The 22,518-nt window shown below is 38.7% G+C and overlaps 6 protein-coding genes across 6 annotated transcripts; 3 read left to right on the top strand and 3 right to left on the bottom strand.

Annotated features, from left to right (window-relative positions):
* Positions 1-520: 520 nt before the first annotated feature.
* On the bottom strand, positions 521-2,031 carry LOC131963178 (gamma-crystallin M2-like). Its single transcript, XM_059328330.1, has 3 exons — positions 1,983-2,031; positions 1,644-1,918; positions 521-796 (listed from the first exon to the last, which is right to left on the bottom strand). The coding sequence occupies exons 1-3, from the start codon at positions 2,029-2,031 to the stop codon at positions 521-523; spliced, it is 600 nt and encodes a 199-aa protein (XP_059184313.1).
* Positions 2,032-4,306: 2,275 nt separating this feature from the next.
* On the bottom strand, positions 4,307-5,618 carry LOC131963099 (gamma-crystallin M3-like). Its single transcript, XM_059328241.1, has 3 exons — positions 5,604-5,618; positions 5,248-5,496; positions 4,307-4,585 (listed from the first exon to the last, which is right to left on the bottom strand). Exons 1-3 carry the CDS (start codon positions 5,616-5,618, stop codon positions 4,307-4,309), a joined length of 543 nt encoding a protein of 180 aa, XP_059184224.1.
* Positions 5,619-6,240: 622 nt separating this feature from the next.
* Positions 6,241-7,026, top strand: LOC131963176 (gamma-crystallin M3-like). The gene is made up of 3 exons (XM_059328329.1): positions 6,241-6,249; positions 6,349-6,660; positions 6,748-7,026. Exons 1-3 carry the CDS (start codon positions 6,241-6,243, stop codon positions 7,024-7,026), a joined length of 600 nt encoding a protein of 199 aa, XP_059184312.1.
* A 2,135-nt stretch (positions 7,027-9,161) lies between these two features.
* LOC131963098 (gamma-crystallin M3-like) lies at positions 9,162-10,449 on the top strand. The gene is made up of 3 exons (XM_059328240.1): positions 9,162-9,173; positions 9,357-9,599; positions 10,177-10,449. The coding sequence occupies exons 1-3, from the start codon at positions 9,162-9,164 to the stop codon at positions 10,447-10,449; spliced, it is 528 nt and encodes a 175-aa protein (XP_059184223.1).
* Positions 10,450-13,595: 3,146 nt separating this feature from the next.
* On the top strand, positions 13,596-14,355 carry LOC131963100 (gamma-crystallin M2-like). The gene is made up of 3 exons (XM_059328242.1): positions 13,596-13,604; positions 13,770-14,012; positions 14,086-14,355. The coding sequence occupies exons 1-3, from the start codon at positions 13,596-13,598 to the stop codon at positions 14,353-14,355; spliced, it is 522 nt and encodes a 173-aa protein (XP_059184225.1).
* A 395-nt stretch (positions 14,356-14,750) lies between these two features.
* Positions 14,751-16,157, bottom strand: LOC131963097 (gamma-crystallin M2-like). Its single transcript, XM_059328239.1, has 3 exons — positions 16,149-16,157; positions 15,800-16,042; positions 14,751-15,058 (listed from the first exon to the last, which is right to left on the bottom strand). The coding sequence occupies exons 1-3, from the start codon at positions 16,155-16,157 to the stop codon at positions 14,783-14,785; spliced, it is 528 nt and encodes a 175-aa protein (XP_059184222.1). The 3' UTR covers positions 14,751-14,782.
* Positions 16,158-22,518: the final 6,361 nt, after the last annotated feature.

The raw sequence follows: 22,518 nt of genomic DNA, 5'->3' as shown, positions 1-22,518 counted from the left end.
CTCCTCTGTCCTTTAAGATCTTTTCTTTCTTTTGTCAAGATTGAGGGAAACATCTTAACCAGAAGCAACGGGACATTTAAAGGGCCACTCCACCAATTCACAAGTCAGTGTCAATCTATAAGCTTTAGTTTAGAGACAGAAATTAATAACAGGAAGTGTTTGTTCCAAACTGGAGGGAAATGGTCTACTAAGAGGCTACTGAGTTGCATTATGGGAGGACTTAAAGTGAAGACATGTCCTTATTTTGCATCTTATTTTGATCTTTAATGAATCTCTTGAAAGTCTCCCAATATAACTGGAGTAGCCCTTTCAGTTGCTGTTCTAAGAAAACAATGTTGAGTGTTGTGTTTACCATCTCAAATTGGTAATAAATGACGTGGTCTAGCATGAGACATATCTACAAAAAATCCATCAGAGCAGTCAGAGTTTGCTTCTCATTTATTGGTGGTGCTGTGTCAGTTTGGGCATCTGGAAAGATCTCGATTCACATTGTGGCCAAAGCTTTAAAGCAGAGGTAGAGTTAAAACTCTGTGATCCTGCGGAAGGAGCCGACGCCAGGCGAGCTGGCCCCCCAGTCGCTGTGCTGCCGGTACTCGCCCCGCTCCAGGAGGTACTGGTGCCCCCTGTAGTTGGGGAGGTCGTAGAACACCCAGGCTCCGTCGGTCACCACGCAGGAGTACGCCTCGCGCATCTTGTAGGTGTCGTACATTGACGGACAGTCGTCAGAGCACTCGACCATCTGGCCTCCGAAGTCTGGCCTCTCGTACAGCCTCAGCTTCCACGAACTGCCGTAAGCCTAAAAACACGAGACATATATGCTATGGAGACTGGTTGGAACCCAAAATTCAGATTTACTGATACCTGGTCTAATGAGATGATCCCTTTGTTCTGGGAAACATACAGAATACAGAAAAATATGTTGTTTACAAGACCCAAAACTGTTCAGATTTCACTTATAACCTTTAGTTCAAGTTCTGGATCTTAAATTGAAGCTCATCATTGATCCCAACTAAAAATGTTTTTGTTGAATGATTTATATGTCATAAAATTAAAGGAATAAGCTATTAAAAGCTGTATTACTATAATTCATTTCTGATTATTTGGTAGGAGAACTCACATGTTTAGATCGTTTTTTTAACTTCAAGACATTAGAGTCATGTTTCTTCTTTTTTTTGGTGAATTCATGTCCAATGATCACTCTCCTTTTAGCTTTGTTTGGTCTCCATCAGGTCCTAATAAAGAAATGTGTGGCTTTTTTAACTATTAAATGCTTCTCCATGCTAAGCAGCTAGCTAGTAGCTATGTGTGTCTGAGCTGCTAAGAGACTGAACCAAACACTCCAGGAACAGTCTTAAAATGAAAACATAAACTGAATGATGTTTCTGTGGAGTTAAAGGGAGCTGCAGAATACCGCTTTGACGTTAGTGCAGCTTTAACATTTAGCTATGCTTTTCCAGCATGCATGCATATTCCCCTTTAACATATTTTTGGCTCTCTTATTAGCAAATTGCTGCCAAATACTTCTGCTATTGTCTGCTTGTTGAGTCTGTTGGCCGAAAAGCTCAGCCCTGTGGTGCTGTTCACTGCCCAAACACAATATTATATGTCAAACCTAAAATCTTCTGTTTGTATTTGACTCTTACATTCTTTATGGAGCGGCAGGATTTCACATTTTCGCTGTAGGCCATCCACTGCTGGCTGTCGGTGTACTCCCCAGGGCTGAGGATGTACTGGAAACCCTTGTAGTTGGGTCTCTCATAGATCACCCACACACCGCTCTCCACCCTGATGGAGCTGCAGCGGTTGAAGTACGTGTTCAGGTCGGCACAGTCGCTGCTGCAGTTGTAGCAGCGGCCCTGGAATTTCTTCTCCTCATAAAACGTGATCTGTGGCAAAAGCAAGAGGAAAAACTCTTTTTCTGAACATGAATATCTTAAAATGAACTTTAAAAAGCATTCTAGTTGTGGTAGGTTTCATCTTACCTTCCCCATTTGGATGCACTGTAAACCTCATTCTCTGCTGCAGCCCCATCAAAGTATTTATCATAAACAAAATGTGCAGAGTGTGGCAAGTCTTTGATACCCAAATTAGGTGGATTTACATATCAGCAAAATGGCTTGGTGCTGTTTGATTTGCCATTGTTCCAGTCTGATGATGACTCGGTATCAAACACATGCTGGAACAGTGAAGGCAGAGGGTCAGTGTCATACAGTGATGGAAAGAAATGATTCGGCAATGTTAAATTATCTCCTGTATTTTCACCACAGCTGCAAACAATAACACTACAATAGCTTTTAAACACTGTTGCACACTTTTAATGTTGAACATTATGAGTTTCAGACTTCAATTTATTGTGTGTAATGTCTGTCATTCATATTGTGTTGCAAGCATTTTTTTAAATAAATATGTTAAATATTTTGTATTTGCAGTTTTTGTTGTTGTAATCATGACATAACTGTTATTTCTCTGTTGCCAGGCCTGTTGACACACTCCAACTATAAAGGCTGTGAGAGTGAGTTAAAGGTGAGTTGGCAAAAGTATAAACAAGTGTCCAAAAAGAATGGACACTTTTTTTTTTTTAACTCAAGGAGACATTTTATGCTCATTTTCAGGTTCATAATTGTATTTTGGGTTTCTACTAGAACATGTTAACATGCTTTGATGTTTAAAGAACACATTCTTTTTCTGAACGTTTTAACACCTGTCTCTTTAAGCAACCCTCTCAAAAAAAGCCTAGTCATTGTTTCGAGGTCTTTAGTTGCAACATATTCTTACTCCCAACTCTCTTCAGACACAGATGCTCTAGATAATCCTCTAGCATCAGTTCTGGATGCATCAGGGATGACATTTCAGTTTGTGTTTATTCAAAAATAAACTTCTGAGTTCACAGTAAACAGTGAAGGCAATATTATTTGGGTTAAAAACACTTCCATACTGAACTACTGAACTACACAGTAGTACCAATAGCACCTGTCCATATTCTAAAGTTAATTTGGTTAACCTAAAATAAGAAACATCGACTCAAGGTTTAGATTGACCCGCCCCTAACAGACCTTTGTGCACTTTGTATTACATACTCAACTAATAATGCGGATGGGTTAACGTTGGAATTAAAGGAAATCCCAATGCAAAAGTTTTGTTTGAGCTGCACTGACCAAACATTGGTTTCTGACGAGTTGGGAGTGAGAACGGGCCCGCATCTCTGCGCCATCATTGCAGCGGGGGAGTGACTGTAAAGACACTTTCTACCTATATTTAGTACAGTTGTTGCATCACATACGCAAGTCCTGACAGCTCAATTAAAGGCCCAATATTCTGAATACGAGCTGTAAGAAAAAAGATTTAGCTCAGTGTGTTGTGATAAAAAAATGAAATCCTTAAGTGCTACATATAATCCAAATTAAGGTCAGTCTTATCAAATGTTAAGACAGTCATAGTTTTAAACATGTGACTGTGACTGACCATTTTATAACAGAAATACTTTTGTGAACAAAACTATTTGGTTTGGGAGCAAAAACATTACTTGGTCAAGTTTAGGAAAAGACATCATGATGCCCTTAAGCTTTACGATACATCACTTAACTGCGTAACAAAACTAATGGTTACGTTAAAATAACTGTTTTGTTTTAAATGGGACACAAATAACATTATCAAGTCCTCAGCCGACTTTAATGGTTTTTATACTCTGTCACCTCACTTCCTGTCATAATTACTACAGCAACTAGGTTGACCCCTAACTATAAGTGTAAATATGTGTTGCAATAAGCTGCTTGTAAAGATGATCTGTATGGACGTTTTTGGGTGAAGACAGTCTGCAAATAAAGATAGAGCGCCAAGAACTTTTAAAAGGATTGACTTCATTTTGTTTTTCTAAACTATCCAGAAGCCGAGACATGAAGGTCAGCGATTCAAAACTTAACAGTCAAACAGCTTGTCCACTAATAAGTGTTTGACATGCTAAAGTCATAGAGCTGCAATTCATGACTGTTTTTTCAAAAACTTGTAATTTGGGTTTCCCATTGAGTCAGCTACTGAACCTATTTAATGGAAGAATTACCCTAATGATGCTTTTTTTACAACCTCCCTGTTTGGTGATTGTTGTCTCAAAGACTGAATGTCACAGCTTCCATAAACACAGCAGCAAGGAAGAATTTCATACCAAGCGGACAGAAACTCAAAGTAAAAGGCTGCAACCAGTAGGAGTCACTGTGCATTTAGACACATTTTGTACCAGAACGACAGCATGAATCAGAAACATTGTATCTTTTTTAAGCTTGCTTTATTTTTCAACTCAGTACATTTATATTTAACAGGAATCCATGATGCGCCTGATGGAACTGAACCTGGACATGTTGCCCAACTGCATATCTCTGAGGTTCCTGTACTCTCCTGGCCTCAGGTACAGCATCTTGCCTCGGTAGTTGGGCTGCTCGAACATCAGCCAGTGGCCGTCCATCACGTTGCAGGACTGGCAGTCGGACATGCGGAAACGATCCTGCATGTTGTCGCAGTCGTCCTGAAGCTCGTGCATCTGGCCTCCAAAGTTCTCGTTTTCATAGATCCTCATTCTGAAGGGTCCCCTGTGCTGTAGGTGAAGAGAAATCAGGGAAATTACTGAGGACCTCTGCACTCAAAATGAACCCAAGCTTTAGACATTCAATGTGATGTGATGAGAGTGAAAGCCACGGTCTCAAAGAAAAGATAATCATTGCATTATGACGAAAAAACAACTGTAATGATATACAACATAATTTGCTCTTGATCTTGAGATATGGTTATTAAAACATTGTTGCATGTTGCAGTCATGCTTTGCCTCCGTACTGATTCATTTTGTAAATCTAAAGCATGTTTAAATCGTTGATGTTCCCATCTTATCTTTGTGTTTGGAAATACCAATTAGGATCCAAATTCTGAATCACTGTTTCATCCAACTGACATTTAAGGAAATATCCAGGAACTTTCAGTTGGTTCTCGCAGCCTTCTTAGTGAATGTAACCTGCACAGGAGTTACCACATAATCAAAGTTTGATGCTGCAGATGTTACACCTGTGCAGGTTCCATTTGTTGAAGAAGTAAGTGGACCTTGAGTCAGAATATGTTAGGACATATCTTTTTGTCCCAATAAAAAAGTTGTTTTTGGAGTCCAAATTCTCCTTTCAGCTCAGTCCATTCACAGAATCACTCTTTGGCAGCCTGCAGCTTGTATGTCTCCTGTACTCTGAGGAGTGTAAAGCATGATAAACCTACCATGGGAATCATGCGACTGGACCTGATGCAGTCGCTCATACTCATTCCCATCAGGCGCTGGTTGTCTGGATACTCGCCCCTCCTCACCAGCATCTGGTGGCCCATGAAGTTTGGCTTCTCATAGACCATGAAGAGGCCACTCTCCACCCTGCAGGAGTTACATCTGCTCAGGTACGAGGTCAGCTCAGGGCAGTCGTTGCTGGTCTCATAGGAGCGACCCTGGAAGTTGCGGTCCTCATAGAATATGATCTGCAAAAAACATTGAGAACTGATTAAAACTTTGCCTGTAAATTTCCATCTCTTTATATATTTTTTTAAACTATTTTTATTTTAGATGTTTTGAAAGATTTACTTACCCTCCCCATGGCCATGATATTAGTGAGCTAATTTCAGATGTACTGCTTCAACATCGACCCTTTTCCCTTTTTATACATTGCACAGCCGTAGTATTTCCACATGGCTTGTGCTGAAACCTTTGAGTCATCACTCTATATTGTGGCACAGTGCAGGCCTATAGGCTGGCAGACTTCACTGTATGTCAGAATCTGCAATAGTTATTGTGAATATTGGGTTTTAGATGTGCTTCCAGAAACTTCAACTATTTAATTCATACCCCTTCTGTACAAATCTATGTGATGTGAATATCAGATATGAAGATGAAGCTGAACTCTGTTACACTAAAGGGATTCAGCAAATGCTACAAAATAAAAGCTCTGACGGCCTTGTAGCATTTGAAAAGTAAAATGCTATAAATATTAAATAATTTTAGGAATGTTTTGCTTGTGTTATGACCTGACTTGACCTCCCTAAAACTACATTCAACATACAATAATAACTATTGAGTGTGTGTTGTGAAAAATGAATGCAGGCCCACGTGCACCTCGTGATGAGTCATGATGTTTCACACAAAGGTGAGCAAGGTGGTCTGCAGCTGATAGTCTATATAAAAGTGGCTCTTGGTTGACATCATTTGCAAAAACTGAAAGTGTCACCATGGGCAGGGTAATATTTATCATATGTTTGAAACATATTGGAAAATCTGGCAGTAGACATAGTCATATATTAACATGTTGTGGTCAGTTTAATGCTTTTATTCTGTAGTATTCTAAGTTAACGCCCAAGATTCCTGTGTGTCTTTTGCTGCAGGCTACTTTCTACGAGGACAGGAACTTCCAGGGTCGTTCCTATGAGTGCAGCAGCGACTGCAACGACATCCACACGCACCTGAGCCGCTGCAACTCCTGCAGGGTGGACAACGGGTGCTTCGTGGCATACGACCGCCAAAACTTCATGGGTAATCAGGTCTTCTTGAGGAGAGGGGAGTATTCAGATTTCCAGCGCATGGGGAGCATGACGGGTATGATGGGCATGCCCATGATGGACACCATCCGCTCCTGTCGCATGATCCCCATGGTAAGACATGTTGGTAGTCACTGTCTCCAGAACCGGCCAAGATAGTCAAGAAAACCAATGGACTGATGCCTTTTTTTCCTCCAACAGCACAGGGGGCAGTTCAGGATGAAGATCTTCGAAAGGGAAAACTACGGCGGCCAGTCACATGAGCTGATGGACGACTGCGACTCTCTCCAAGATCGGTACATGATGTCCGACTGCCAGTCCTGCAACGTGATGGACGGCCACTGGCTGATGTTCGAGCAGCCCTACTACAAAGGCCGCATGATGTACGTGAGGCCAGGAGAGTACAGGAACCTGAGAGATACGGGCTCCAGCAACATGATGAGGATCAGCTCCATCAGGCGCATCACTGATGTATGCTAGTTTAAGTAACTGTGGGTAATAAATAAACAATTATTTTGAAATATCTCTCTGCTTTTGTTGGTTTGTTTTAATGTGGAGTAGGACTACATGCATACAAAGTAGTCTCCTAGAGGTCAGAGGGAAACATTGACATTTTGATTATTTCATAAATATTTATCAAATGGTATGCTGGCACCTTCAGTTTATACCTCAAATATTACTTAATATTACTATGATGATACATAGTACTACTGTATATATCACATATTACTCAAGTTACACAACAGTCAATGCAAAACACATTCTGAATGTTTTGGTGGACTTCAATTCCTAAGACATTTTTCCTGACCATTACTGCGCCTGCTACATCTTCGGTACAAAATATAATGTTATTACTGAGACTATCCATTGGAAACATCTATTAAATTGCAGGTTTGCAGAACAACTTTCTGGTTTAACTTTGACCACAGTACTTATCGTAATATATAAGTAGAACAGCACTTGCAGAGTGCAAACCTCTGCCAAGGCCATAAAGCCATCTTACAAGTTGACGAATGGGAAAAAGATAATCTCTTTAATAAAAGGTTTTTTTGTTACAAGGGTTAGGGTTAGGTTCAGGTATTATTCAATGCCAATTTTAATATAATTCACCCTGTATTAAGACACATGAGCCTGAAAATCTACCCAACGTTTCCTAGGCTAACCATTAACTGTGTATTTATGGTTTTTCTGATCTCTTATGGCCCCCCTGACTGGTTCTTGATCCGCCCCTGTGCCGCCTAATTTGAAGAATCCTGGAATCACACCACATCGAACTTACAGAAACTTCACAGACTTGTGATGAATTCTTCCATTTTTATAATCTTGCCAGACAAAGCGTGTCCTGAGGGTGGCGCTAAAGGAACTGGAATTTGGTGATTACATTTTTCTGTTGCAGAGATCATGTCATTAAGAAGAAATTACAGGATAACGGAACAAACGTCTCCTTGTGAGGAACGATGTGTTTATAACCCTGGTTAAGGGTTAGAGTAGGGGTCGGGGTGGGCTCAGACTCAAAAACTTTTTGCTTTCATCAACTGATGTAGTTCTGATTGTGTTTTAGATAGACGGTAACCAAGCACAACTCCAGAAACTACCAGATGCTATCTTTAAAATCCTTCTGTTTTAAGCTTTTGGGTCCAATCCAATAAACACTGAAATCTGAATTTGATTCATCCTTTTTTTAAATATACATTTAACCCAACGTCCCAACATCTTTGGGTTTTTTTTCTTGCTTTACTTTTATGTCAAACCATTTGAATGTTTGCGGAAAAATTAAACATAATGTTGCAGTTGTTAGAGTGTGACAATGATGAAGTTAGTGACGTCAGTTATACAGAAGTATTGAACATTTGGCCCCCATAAGCCACTTGTCATACCACGGCAAAGATGGATGCAGGCCTGCTGTACGTTACTGACTTTGCATGCATTAATAGTCTATTTAAAGCAACTAATCGCTGCATAAACCATGTTAGGATAGGAGACCAAGCAGGCTGCTTTCAAATTTAAATGCTGCACATATCAAGAAAGTACGTTAAGCTCATGCACACAAGCCAGCAGCAGGGCAGGGTGGACATGGTTGCATGTAGACAGATGCACACTGAGGTTATTTGCTTTGATTTCATGCTAAAATATGTAACTTCTGAAAGTAGAATGACACAATTCTTTTTACAAATATTGTTCTTTTTTGTTGTTGTTAAAAATACACCATTGCTCAGTTCCATACACTACTAGATCATTACTGCTGCAGCCTTATTGTGTAATTCTACTTTCAGAAGTTACATATTTCAGCATGAAATCAAAGCAAATAACCTTAGCTTGCATCTGTCTACATGCAACCTGTTGTATACTGTAACATAAAAGTTTCCAATAATGAAAATGATGGCACGAAGGTACAAAAGTAATGCAATAACTAGAGTTTGCTTTGTCACTGTTAAATCTGCACCACTACTGTTTAATCTGTTCACAGCATTGATGTATAATACAGTAGGGAATTCCACGCTGATGAGCTGACTCTGTTATTTTGTACAATCGAGGGGCAGATTCTTTTGATGTCACATGATGCATAAAAGGCAGCGCGCCAGTGGGAAGAACAACAGAAATCAAATAGCGTGACCATGAGCGGAAAGGTAATGAAGGGCACAGATCACTGCACCAGCCAACTCTCTGATGTTTATACTGCCACAAGCTCATAGTTTTATACAACACATGGAACAGAAATACACACATCTTGTGCAATTAGATTTGTTTGTGGTAACTATAGATCTCACTGGCTCTGGAGGGTTTCTAATGCATAATGTCTTTCTCTCCAGATCGTCTTCTTCGAGGGGAGAAACTTCCAGGGCCGCTCATATGAGTGCATCAGTGACTGCTCTGAAATCGCCTCCCACCTGAGCCGGTGCAGCTCCTGCAGGGTGGAGAGCGGGACGTTCATGGTCTACGACCAGCCCAACTACACCGGCCAGCAGTTCCTCCTGACCAGGGGAGAGTACCCAGAATACCAGAACACCATCGGCTTCAATGACTGCATTCAGTCCTGCCGCATTGTTCCTACGGTAAATATCTGCACAATATTACTAATCAAGGACACAAAAAAAGGCAGTGATTAACGTAAAGGGACTTTAAAAATTTTTTTTTCTTATGCAACATTAAGAACAGTGTCACATCTCCAGCTGTGTTTATGATTTCCAGCATATGTTTAGCTTAACACATTTTTAACAACCCAAAAGCTTGACAAATTCAAGCTGAACTCAAAGGACTCATTAAGCCTCCTTTGAGCTTTTATAGCCCTGATATCTCCATGAAAAACTGCAACCTTCATATTCTTATTGGACATGATTGTCTGTTTCTATGATCAACTTTCCTTTAAAATGCTGTCTTATATGTTGTATCTCTATGGGTTCTGTTAAAACTGGTGCAAAATCTGCATTTTTATTCTAACATTTGTCAATATTACAACTTATCAAAGGATTAAACTGATATTTAGCTCCTCATTTGGCATTGGGAACAAATAGATTCAATAGGAGTTGGTTGCTATTTCTTTTGTGTGTTAACATCACAGCAGCAGCAGAATGAATTAACACCATATTCGTGCATATCTCTCATTTCATTTGACATTTTGTACTCCAACAGCACAAGGGACCCTTTAAGATGAGGATCTACGAGAAAGAGAACTTTGAAGGGCAGATGCAGGAGCTGACTGATGACTGTGACTCCATCCAGGACAACTACCACATGTCGGACATGCAGTCCTGCAACGTAATGGAGGGCTACTGGTTGATGTTTGAGCAGCCAAACTACGAGGGCAGGATGTTTTATCTGAAACCAGGGAAGTACAGGAACCTCAAAGAGATGAGCAACGATGATCTGAGGTTCAATTCAATCAGACGCATCACAGAATCTTAACTGTCTCATCACTTATATTTAGCTAATAGGTTTTGCAGATGCTTTGTTTTATTAACATTAACAAGATGTCGAAGTGAGAGGCATTAAGAAGGAGCCTTGTTTTTATCCTGAAAACTGTGATTTGTGCATTGTTTGCATGTAGTTCCAGTTGTACTGTGCAATCCAGCCACGATGAATTTACCTCTATAACTGTGTGATGCGCACAATAAAATGATTTGCCGCATATTTTGTGTGAATATTTCATGAATATGATGTGACCCAGTCGGTGCTATTTGGTAAAAATAATAGATTTAGTGTTATTTGTGACAGTTAATGCCAGAATCATTGATTATGAAATGCTAAAAGTAAGGGTAGTTTCATGAAACTTGGCTTAAACGAATGCAAACTTGGGCTGAATGCTTTTCTATAGCAAATTTACAGCAACCTGAAAGTGAATATTTAACATTACAAATACGAGTATGCAGCACAACAGCAGGCTTTATATTCTAGTGAACATTATAATCCCTGTTTCATGTTTTAAATAGGTAAATATGCACACTGCAAAAAGAGAAAAGTTGGGTGAACTCAAAATTTCAAGGCAACAAACTTCGATAAAATTTTAAGTTGGACAATTAAACTAAATATTTTAAGTTTTGTTTTTGAGTTTGCTCAGCTAATGTTGTGACCACAATTTTGAGTTAGCATTGATACACTAATGGCTACTCTTGTAGCTGTAACAAGCAGTGCCGCTAGCATCAATTAGCCGCTAGCTTTCGCTCATGCAAATTTCACAACAAAGAAATAAGAGTTAGCAGAACTATTGTCCCTTGTTTTGAACCCCAACTTAAAGATATAAGTAACAACAACTCACAAACTTGTTTTTGAGCAGACAACTGGCTTCCTTTGTTATGCTAACTTACATTAATACCCTAAATGTCAGTAATTTATATTTCCAAGTTTTACCAACTTAAATCACTGTTTTAGGCCAAAAAATACAAGTTGGCTTTTTTGCAGTGCAGTCTGTATTCATGAATTATGTTATGAGTTATGTAGGAATCTGGTTAATTAATGGAAGTAAACAAGTCATCATTACTGAGGTGTCTTCTTTAGACGATACTCCTGTTTGGATGCAAGTTTTCTTAAGACGTGTATGATTTTCTAACTTTTTGACAACAATGTTTTGAAGTTGTTTTACCGTGTTGCTATGGTGAAAAAGTAACAGCAGCCAAGTTAACATTAGCAGGCAAAGACATTATTGTGAAATATACTGTCGTTGTTATTACTAAGGCAACCTAATGACCACCAAGTCACTTTGATATATTAAAGGGTGGTATTTGTGCAGGGCTAAAAACTCCTTGTATTTTCAAGCCAAAGCAATTAAAATGCAATTATTTTATACGGATATTCACAACTTTACAACTCCATCTTCCTTATTGTTTTCAGAGTTATGCATGGTTATGAAACAAAACACCAATTTATGCTTATTGCAATAAGTAATCAATATAGATTAAATATTTAAAAAAATCACAAGTGTTTATAAGGGATTTTATGGTTTTATTAGAAAGTAGAGGAACATCTGGAAATCTATCCCAAGTCTGTGGTTTGTACTTTATAAATAAGATGTTTTTTTTTGCATAATAGTCGATGAGGGATATATTTTAATATATTAATATATTTATAAATATTTTAAGAAGATATTAAGAATTAAGTTTTCAGATAAATCTTGGTCAGCTGTGTTCTCAGGGCCCAAATTCACCTGAGATGGACCGATGACAAACTGACCAACCACTTTTCAAACTGTTTTTGGACGTCGTTTCCTCCAGACTTTAGAAGAAAAGCACATCCAGATTATTACCAGAGCAAAGTTCAAAGGCCAGCATCTGTGTTTGGGGGTGTGTTAGTGCCCATTGCATCATGGGTAACATGCACACCAAGAATACTGAAAGGCACATGCAGGTTTTGGAGCAACATGTGCTGCCATCAAGTAAGCGTCTTTTCCACGGACGTCTCTCCAGATATAAGGAAGACAATGCAGAGACACATTCTGCAGTGTTAATGGCTTTGTAGCAAGAGTTCAGCTACTAGACAATGAAAATAAGTCGTGCATTATGAAGCACAAAAATACGTCATCAAAGATCCCAAACTGTTGAGAAACAAAGTCGTGTATTGAGCAAGAATGAGAAAGAATTTCAGAACTTCAACCATTAGTTGACGCTTACGGACTGTTGGTAAAAGTGTATAATTACTAAAGGCATTGAGCAGAGTTAATCGGTTTCAATTAATTAAATAAATAAAATATTTGCATTTTTTCCCAACTTCTTTGGGGGTTGGGATGTTTGGTCAAGAACAGCTACCCATATATTTTAAAGATTTTAAGAATGTATATGATATATGCATTTAAATGAAATATTATGATACATGAGTGTGTTTCCACTTTGATACTGTCGCTACTCTGAGTTTAGCAGCTCTACAGTAAAAACGGGTCACATGCAGACGGTACTGAAACGGCGTTCTGGAGCTTAGTGCATAGACGATTTCACAATATGGGGGATTAAGGCAAACAAAAGCAAAAGTGAAAGAACTAGTGACTACATAAAACAAGTCTTTACGCTGACATAAAGAAAATAAAGCTCTCTGAATTGTAAATCATATAAAAGCTGCTGCTGTGTGCAGAGAGGAGCCAGTGACTGAGTTCACTTCATAGGATAAAGAATAAAGCATTTAGGTTCAATTCAACATGTTGTAATTGGATCTTGTCAAATGTTAAAATGAACTGAATCCCTCAGTATGTACAGTACCACATCCATTTGCATTAAAGGAGGATTTTTTAATTAATTTTGACATGTATAATGTGTTTTAATGTGCAAATAATGTAAAGAAAAATAAACTTTGTACAAACAAATATGACTTTGCTTCATACTTTCATGTAATAACAGTAAATTGCATGAACATGTACACTTATGTTAGTTTATTTCAAAGGAAAAACCTCTGCCCAATACAGCTGATTTGCCTAGTTGACCCCACAAACAATAGAAAATATTGTTCTGTTAAAGAGCTGACCAGCTCGCTCATTGTTCTCAATCACAATGACCCAGGTCATCCGTGGGTTATAAAGGCAGCCCGGAGCCACAACTGCTGCTACAGTGTGACCAAGGTTAGCCGACACAATGGGTAAGGTAAGACTGCTTGTTTTTCTCTGCGCTTTTTGTGCTTCTGCATATCTACACGGATTGTTCAGCCCAAACCGGTGAACTGGAAGCACTCTCTAATGTGGTATAGTATGCACGTTTCTTTTAATTTGAGGCTACATTTTTTTAAAACCCCTTGATTATTCTGTCCAGATTATCTTCTACGAGGACAGGAACTTCCAGGGCCGCTCCTATGAGTGCAGCAGCGAATGCTCTGACCTGCACTCCCACTTCAGCCGCTGCAACTCCATCAGAGTGGACAGCGGCGACTGGATGGTTTATGAGCGGCCCAGCTACAACGGCTACCAGTACTTCCTGAGGAAAGGGGAATATTCGGACTACCAGCGCTGGATGGGATTCAACGACTGTGTGCGATCCTGCCGCATGATCCCTATGGTAGGTTTCAGGTCTGGTGGTTTTAACGTGCACTGAGAGTTCCTTCGAGTCTAAATAATCACCTCTTCTGCAGCACCAAAGCTCTCACAAAATGATGATCTACGAGCGCCCTGAGTTCGGAGGCCAGAAGATGGAGCTGAGCGACGACTGCCCCTCCCTGTACGAACGCTTCCACTTCAACGACATCCACTCCTGCAACGTGAGGGACGGTTTCTGGATCTTCTACGAGCACCCCCATTACAGGGGACGCCAGTACCTGATGCGCCCTGGTGAATACAGGAGGTTTAATGAGTGGGGAAGCATGAATCCCAGGGTGGGATCCATCAAGCGCATCACTGTGTGAGAAAAAAAGCCGACGCCAGACACTGTTTATGTTGAGTCCTGTCAATAAAGCCAATAAATCTATCCAATACCCAATGCTGCTTTGGGTTTTTTGTGGGGCTCTTTGAGTTGACGAGTTCATTGGATTTAAAAGTCTGCTTATGGGACAAACTGGGCTACATTGCTGCATGTTTTTAGACTAAAAAAATAGTATGCAAGAGTCAAACAAATGGTGCAAAACAACATTCTAGCAAAACAACATGTAGACATCTAGACGGTATCATACTATAAATTGTGAATGGATCAAATATTACAGAAAACGGACAAGAATAAAGTTAAAAAAAACAACAAATACATAATTGAGACATCATGTCTTAAAGATACAGAGACACACAAGCACACAGTTTAAGCCCAGCACGTTTATTGAGAACAGAGTGGAAGAAAGAATTCTAGTTGAAGTCGGTGATTCGCCTGAGAGAGCCGATCCTTGGGCTGGCGCCGCCCCAGTCGCTGTATCTGCGATATTCGCCGGGTCTCAGGTAGTAGGGTCTTCCCCTGTAGTTGGGCTGCTCGTACATCAGCCATTGGCCGTCAACCACATTGCACGAGTTAATGTCAGACATACGCAGGCGGTCCTGGACGTTGGGGCAATCGTCGCTGACCTCCTGCATTTGGCCGCCCATATCTGGACGCTCGTACAATCTTATTTTGTAGGAACCACGGTGCTGCAGGGGGAAAAACACATTTAGGAGTCAAACAGCTGTTAATTTGTCTTTCTAATGTGCTGAAAAAAAACAGCCAACAGACATCCTGATGGAGGCCGACCAGGTTTCGGTTGGTTAAAATAAAAATAAGCTATATTCTACCACAACTCAGAAGGAATTTCCAACATTAGTTGTTAAAATTTTTGCTTCTAAAAAAGTCCTTTAAACCACAGGTGCATCTCAATAAATTAGAATATCATAGAAAAGTTTATTTATGTCAGTAATCCAATTCAAAAAGTGGAATTAACACATTATATAGATCCATTACACACAGCATGAAACATTTCATGTCTTCATTTATTTAATTTCTTCTAATTAGAATGATTATGGCTTACATTTAATGCAGACCTAAAACTCAGTGTCTCAAAAAAAATGTAATATTACAAAAGACCAATTTTAAAAAGTATGTTTAATATGGAAATGTTGGCCTCTGAAAAGTATGTCATCTATATGACTCAATACTTGGTTGGGGCTGTTTGACTTGAACTACTGGAAATTGACTTCTCCATCATATTCTAATGTATTGAGATGCACCTGTAGTCTTAAGAAAAAGTTTTATCTACCTTTAACAAAGCAGTAATTCAGTTTGAATGCAGACTTTCTCTCCTTGACCAATTGTTTTCTCACCATAAATCAGTGTGCCAACATGGATTAATAACTAATTAATGGCCTTCTACTTGTCTGGTAGCAGGTTGATCTTACCATGGGGATCATGCGGCAGGAGCGGATGCAGTCATTGATGCCGATCATGCGCTGGTTGTCGGAGTACTCGCCCCTGCGGAGGAAGTACTGGTGGCCCAGGTATTGGGGTCTCTCATACACCATGAAGCAGCCGCTCTCCACCCTGATGGAGTTGCAGCGGTTGAAGTAGGGGTGCAGGTCGGCGCAGTCGCTCATGCACTCATGGTGCCGACCCTGGAAATTTCTGTCCTCGTAGAATATGATCTGCAAAATCAAAGCCCAGATTAATTATCTCCCGCTGTTAAAAACATCTAAAAAGGTTAACATGTTTTCCTTCTGTATTTTCAGCAACAACACATACTAAGCTTACCTTTCCCATTGTTATATTGGTGGGGGCCAGACTGGTGCTCAATAGATGCCGTCTGTGCCGCTGTCCTTTTATATAAAGTAGCTGTGTGATGGCACAGCATAAAGTATTGTCATCCAAATAGGTTTTATAACACAAATCTGGTTATGTATAGCGACGCACAACAGTGCGATGATGAGTTATTGTTGTCCAGTTTTCACATGTTCATCAAAACAACACAGTGTGCTAGTGACCCCGGGGTCACCGCTCACAGTATCAGCAAAACAACAAGCATTATTTGTGTCCTTTTCATTGAAAATGTTCCTAATGTAACCAGAGATAGAACAAGCCCCTTTTTGGCCCCTAAGCAAAACCCTCCTGCCTTACCCGTAAACCCAAGTTTGAGTATATTAATCAGACCTACGAACTGTAAAGCAGTGAAAAAGGTGACAAGATAGGAAACAAAAGTTGGGTAAAGGGGTCCGCAGCAGCGTTCCCTGGCGAAAACATTATTTATTAACAATTAAGCATTTTGGCGCAATTTTAAGATCAGAGTAAGTTGAGAAAACATTGTTTATTTTGAAAAACTTACACTTTTTATTGCACAAAAATATACATTAGGAAATTATAATAATTGATGTATTATTGCGTTCATGGCTTCGACGTTGCAGTAATATAAAGAGTTATTTTTATACAAATATATACATATAAATTATATATTACTTTACATACTACACAAATAAAGCCTGACTGCTGTTTATTACATCATTTATATGATTATATTTTGTACTGTTAATCTATAAACGTGAATTAACAGTACAAGTACCTCAAATTTGTGCTTGAGTACAGTGTTTTAGTAAATAAGTTTCTCTGCACCACTGGGAACTAATGAAGTTAGCGAATGCTAACCAGACAGCGACCATTACATGCCATAAATGTTGCCTTGTTCTTGAAGGCCACATTCAGACCAACTCTTGCAGTGTGGCAAAGTAATTCCATTCATTTCAATGATGGGGGAACTGTGGCTGGGTTGCCAAAACATAAATAAATAATGCAGTGGCCTGAGGTGGAGGAGTTGGACAGAGTTCATCTAACTGCTGTGAAATGATTGAAGGTGCCTTCAAGTGCAGTTGGAAATGTTAATATCGTGGAAACGCTGCAATAGAAAACAACAACAACAAATGCGAAATCTAAAGTCTACTTATGCTCAATTGCGGGATTGCATCACCTGTTCTCATGTGAACGCAGCTACTTTGCTGTTACCGGCAATTTATTTGGTCTTGGTGCAGATAATCAGGTTTGACTCTCATCAAACTCACTCACACACCACAGATAATCTTTCTCACATAGTTCACTTTAGCCTGAGAAAAAAAAGTTGTTCACTACAGCCTCCAAACCTAATAAAAATATATTTATGTCCAGAATTGAAATGTGTTTATATTCCAGTCAGTCATTTTTCTGACAGGTGTATTGGTCTATTTTTCTTGATTGTATGGGCTTAACAGTTATGATACATCACCTTAAGACCTAAATTAATGATTTTTTAAATATGTACTATCAAGCTAAGAGGCTGAAGTACTGCCAGTGGTTATTTAGTAGGAAAAGAGCTCTTAAACATGTCATGATGTGTCTGGGCCTCAACTGAGGTGTTTTTAGGGGCTCCAGAAACTATATCTGCCATAAACAGCAGCATATTTGATATCATATACAGTTTGGGGTACATAGTTTTGATGTAGAGTATACTTTTGTTATAATGTTGTGCATTTGAAAGGCTTTTCTCAAACCTTCTCAACACTTCCTCTGTGGTGAAGCAGATTTTTGGAAACTATTGGAAGTGACTTTAAACAGTGTACAGCTCATCCTGCACACACACACACACACTGCAAATTATTTGGTTCTTATTCCAAGATTTAAAAAAAAACCCTTTGATTTAGAAGTGTTAGATAACTGATCTTGTTTTATGAGTTAATTTCTTTCTTTAAGTGTTCAACATGCTTATTCCTAGATTTAAGAATCTTAATTCAAGAAATCTTGTCAAGTGCAATTATCTGTCCGTGCAGATTTAGTATTTTACCTCGTTTTTAAACACCCTTTTTTTGCAGTGCAGACAGCTGACACAGAGACACACAGCTGTTTTATAAACCTCAATCTGAGGTCACGAGATTCAATCTTTTGTTATTCTAATGAGCAGCTATTCGCTGCTTTTGCCACCCTGTCAAGGTCTTGATCCCATTCACACATATAAAAGCCCTGATTCATCAGTGCTCTGGATGCTCTGGACTGGCACATTATGGACCCCTCACTCCTGTTATACATCTCATTTGGTTATGTTTACTTTTTCAAATGTGTCATTGAGATAAATGTCACACATTTGCCTATAAATAAATATATTTGCATCACAGGATGGTAAACCATAATACTGCACTCAATATTTGGCTTGCAAGCATTTACTATAAAAGACAATGGGGTTCTTGCTTAAGAGATGCTATCAAGTTGCATTATGGGAAATGTAGTAATCAGCATTTCTGTAGTATGGCCTATAAACTTCAGTATATCTCAGCTTCTGCTTGTTTGATTTCGACCTTTTTTTTTTTTTTTTTAAAAAGTCACCTATCTTTATGGGAATTCACCAAATCACTTGATTAGTCCTTTAAAAAAATGTTTTTTTTTTAACTAATTACTGTACATTTAAGATCACTGCTTTTTACATGTTTTAGCCCAGCATATGAATGTAAACACAGCAAATGAAAACTGGAAACAAAAATAGCTCATAAGAGTAATTTAAGATCTAGTATCTAGCCATTTTCCATGGTTTTCCTGAAAACACAAACAAAATTATTACCAAGAAAACAATGGAAAATGTCTAGATATCAGCTCTTAAATTAAACTCTTATGAGTTATTTTTGTTGTTATCATTATATTTGCCCAAACAAATGCACATCTAGTTGTACCAGGCATTAAAATGAACAAGAAGTTTAAGAAAAAGGAGGGTCTTATCATTTTTCCATGACTGTATGTCAACCAGAAGAAGAGTTACTAACTGCTGCCCCCAAGTGGTGAGGACAGGTCAGCGCAGTGTCTCTCTATTAAGGCCTCCATAGAGACGTAAGAGCTTGGACTCTTCAACCTACAAATCATGAGTTAATAACTGAACCCTGTTCAAGCTAAATAAGATAATTCACTTTAGATGCACTTTACACAGTTCATTGGAGGCTACACAAGAACAAACAATTAAAAGCTGGAAGTGCAATTTGTGGATTAACAAAGTTCCTATCTATCTATCTATCTATCTATCTATCTATCTATCTAAAATTACGTGTTATGCGGATTGGACCCACTCCGATTGTTTTGTATAAATATATTATTAGATTTTTTTGTATTGATGCATTTATCCAAGCAGTATTTAAATGTGTAAAGATAGGGCTCCTTTTAACTACTTAATATACTGTTTTATTTTTTAAAAAGAAGTCTATTCACTTTAAGTTGATCATGTTTTTATGTTAAATCTTGACATGAAAAAGTAATAAAGTTGTCGGCTGAATGGAGTAGAGTAAAAAGTACAATATTAGCCTCAAAATGTAGCGAAGTAGAAGTATAACATTACATGAAAAATGGAAGTAGCCTACACATACCTCAAAATTGTACTTAAGTACAGTACTTAAGTACAGTTACATTCCACCACTGCCCTGGTCTTACTTTCCATTATCAGATTTGAAGACAGCATGAAGACTAACTAATAAAAGTTTCTGCAAGAGACTTTTATTCACAGGGAAATGTCGCCCCCGTGTGGCCAGTATGTTGTACTGCACCAATCTGGTTTTGAGTTCAGAGCAGATAAGTGCTATCACATTTCTTTCAGTCTGAGGAAATGACAGTGAAATACTAAGTATAATAGCATATACAGCACACTTGCATACTCTTAACTAGTTGCCTGTAAATTAGATTATAATATGGTGCATAAACCTTTGATTTGTGTTGTTGTTTTTTTGTTTTGTTTCGACACACACAGACACACACACACACACACACACTATTAGTAAAATGGACCACATGTGTGTAGTTTGTTGGATAATAAAACATAAGCACTGTGTACAAAGATATAAATCCTGTAAATATAATTTCTTTTAAAACAACACAAATCAAATGTTTATGCCGAAACTAGTACCATTGACACCATTTTATAATCTAATTTACAAGCAACTAATTAATTCTTAGAAACATCAAGAGTAGGCAAATGTGCTGTATATGCTGTTATAATTAGTATTTCACTGTAATTTCCTCAGGCTGAAAGAAATGTGATACCACTTACATGCTATATGAACTCAAAGCCAGATTGGTGCAGTACAATATACTGGCCACACGGGGGCGACATTTCCCTGTGAATAAAAGTCTCTTGCATGGACAGTCTTCATGCTGTCTTCAAATCTGATAATGGAAAGTAAGACCAGGGCAGTGGTGGAATGTAACTAGGTACATTTACTAAAGTACTGTAAGTACTGTACTTAAGTAAAGAACAAGTGCTTCAAAATTGTACTTGAGTATTTCCATTTAACATAACTTTATACTTCTGCTTCACGACATTTTGAGGCAAATATTGTACTTTTTACCACAATTACCTGCCAGCTTTAGTTATTTTTCAGGTCAAGATTTAACGAACAGCCACATGCTGATTAAAAGTGCTTGAACTGTTTGTTTGTTTTTAAATTAAAATTAAAGCTCATAAAAGTATATAAAGTAGCTAAAATGAGCCCTACGTTGAGAAAATTACAATAAAATAACATTTTGACTAGGGCCACTCGACTTGGAAATATTAGTTTCAAAGGGTCGGCTATAAATCCAGCTGCAAAATGTTTCCTTCGGACTAAACTGAGCATAGGTGTCTTCTTTCCCATTTAATTAAAAATAGACAAACATGCCAATTATGAGCCCACAAATCAAAACACAAAAAAGTTTAAATATAGGTCCTTTGGGTACATTTATAAGAATATTTACAATATTTTTACAACGTATGATTCATGAATTAGGATTTAAATAAATGGATGAACAGAGAGATTTCCCAGCCAGAGAAATCACATAGATCTGTGTAAAACAGTCAGCGCTACAACACACATCTACTTCTTCACTCTCGATCCTCGAGACGCCACTTTATGTGTTACGTACAAGCCTCATGGAGCTATAATTTCTCTATGATTGGCGACAAAGTGCTCTGAAACACTGTCATTTGCATCGTATGCCCTCCACCTCTTCCTCCTCCTCCCTCAGACCACAACAAAGCGACAGTACAAAGCCTACAAAGTGTCTCCAACAGAGAAAAAAGGCAACCAGTAATGAATAAACAACATAACAGGGGTGACAGGATTTAAAAACGTTTTCCTAAAGCACATCCATACTACTGAAGTTACAATTTCCATTTAAATCCCCTTCCTCTTCCTCTGCTACCCCAGTGTAATTCCTCTCATTACAACCTCCTTTCTTCAGATTGTTTGTCCTCAACTGAGTAATGTGGGCCACACCATTACTTGTCATTCATTTCCAGCTTTTCTTAATTGTTGGGTGAATTTGCCAACAAGGTCTGACTGTGCAAAATGAGAAGGGCATGTTTGATAATTACAGCAATTTACCAGCTAAAAGTCCTTTTATACTCCACAAAGATCATTTAAGACCCAAGTGCTGTCAGGGCAAATGTCTGGCTGTTTGAGTTAGCACTGAAAACAAAAGAGCAGAGTGTTAGGGGTTTTATTTATTGGCTGTTTTCGGTTCTGCGCTTTGTATTGACGGGCTTCAAGCATGATTTCCTGTAATATTGTGTTCTTGTTCTTATCTTAAGTGTTCATGCAAGGTTCTGTAGGGCCGCGTTTCCTCAGTGTGTATGGGTTAAAAGCCTTTCAATTTTCAACTTTACTTAACAAAGATGACTAGATATCAGCATGGCATGGCCACAAACTCCAGAGTTTCATATTTCAATACATTTTGTTGCCTTTCCCGCATTTGTTTACCTGAAAAGTCACGATGTGATAAATGTGGCTCTGGTGTGAGCTGTGTGCTGGAGGATAAGGACCAGAGTGAGCCAGTGAGTCATGCCGAACACAGAGCAACACAATTAAGATACATGTAAATCCCAATCAGCACCTCACGATGAAAGAAATGGTTAATATCTGTATTTTAGGGTTATCGACTGACAGAAATTGTGTATTTTCTTTCAAATGATAGAGCCAACTTGGCAGTTTTTCTCAGTTTCAGCACCAGATACAGACACATGTTCCCTTTTTCTACATCTAACAGACTGTACTTAAAGATGGACGGCCTGACAGCTCCACAAAAGTGTAGCCAAAACATCCACATCGCCCCCTAGAGGCTGGCTGCAGCATAGGCCATCAGCCCCGCCCCCTTAATG

The sequence above is a fragment of the Centropristis striata genome, chromosome 24 (genome assembly GCF_030273125.1).
Source record: "Centropristis striata isolate RG_2023a ecotype Rhode Island chromosome 24, C.striata_1.0, whole genome shotgun sequence".
Taxonomy (NCBI): domain Eukaryota; kingdom Metazoa; phylum Chordata; class Actinopteri; order Perciformes; family Serranidae; genus Centropristis; species Centropristis striata.
Note: the sequence above shows the minus strand (reverse complement) of the source record. Positions and strands in the feature narration are given on the sequence as shown.

Bases quoted from the DNA above. Each gene is read 5' to 3' on its own strand.
- LOC131963099 (XM_059328241.1), bottom strand. The intron at 4,586-5,247 runs GTAGGTTTATCA...CTTCACCTACAG, and splicing joins CCAGTCGCATGATTCCCATG to CACAGGGGACCCTTCAGAAT.
- LOC131963100 (XM_059328242.1), top strand. The intron at 14,013-14,085 runs GTAGGTTTCAGG...CCTCTTCTGCAG, and splicing joins CCTGCCGCATGATCCCTATG to CACCAAAGCTCTCACAAAAT.
- LOC131963178 (XM_059328330.1), bottom strand. From the start codon at position 2,031: ATGGGGCTGCAGCAGAGAATGAGGTTTACAGTGCATCCAAATGGGGAA. The intron at 1,919-1,982 runs GTAAGATGAAAC...ATTCATGTTCAG, and splicing joins AGTGCATCCAAATGGGGAAG to AAAAAGAGTTTTTCCTCTTG. The intron at 797-1,643 runs GTAAGAGTCAAA...TCGTGTTTTTAG, and splicing joins CCTGCCGCTCCATAAAGAAT to GCTTACGGCAGTTCGTGGAA.
- LOC131963097 (XM_059328239.1), bottom strand. The intron at 15,059-15,799 runs GTAAGATCAACC...TTCCCCCTGCAG, and splicing joins CCTGCCGCATGATCCCCATG to CACCGTGGTTCCTACAAAAT.
- LOC131963176 (XM_059328329.1), top strand. The intron at 6,661-6,747 runs GTAAGACATGTT...TTCCTCCAACAG, and splicing joins CCTGTCGCATGATCCCCATG to CACAGGGGGCAGTTCAGGAT.
- LOC131963098 (XM_059328240.1), top strand. The intron at 9,600-10,176 runs GTAAATATCTGC...GTACTCCAACAG, and splicing joins CCTGCCGCATTGTTCCTACG to CACAAGGGACCCTTTAAGAT.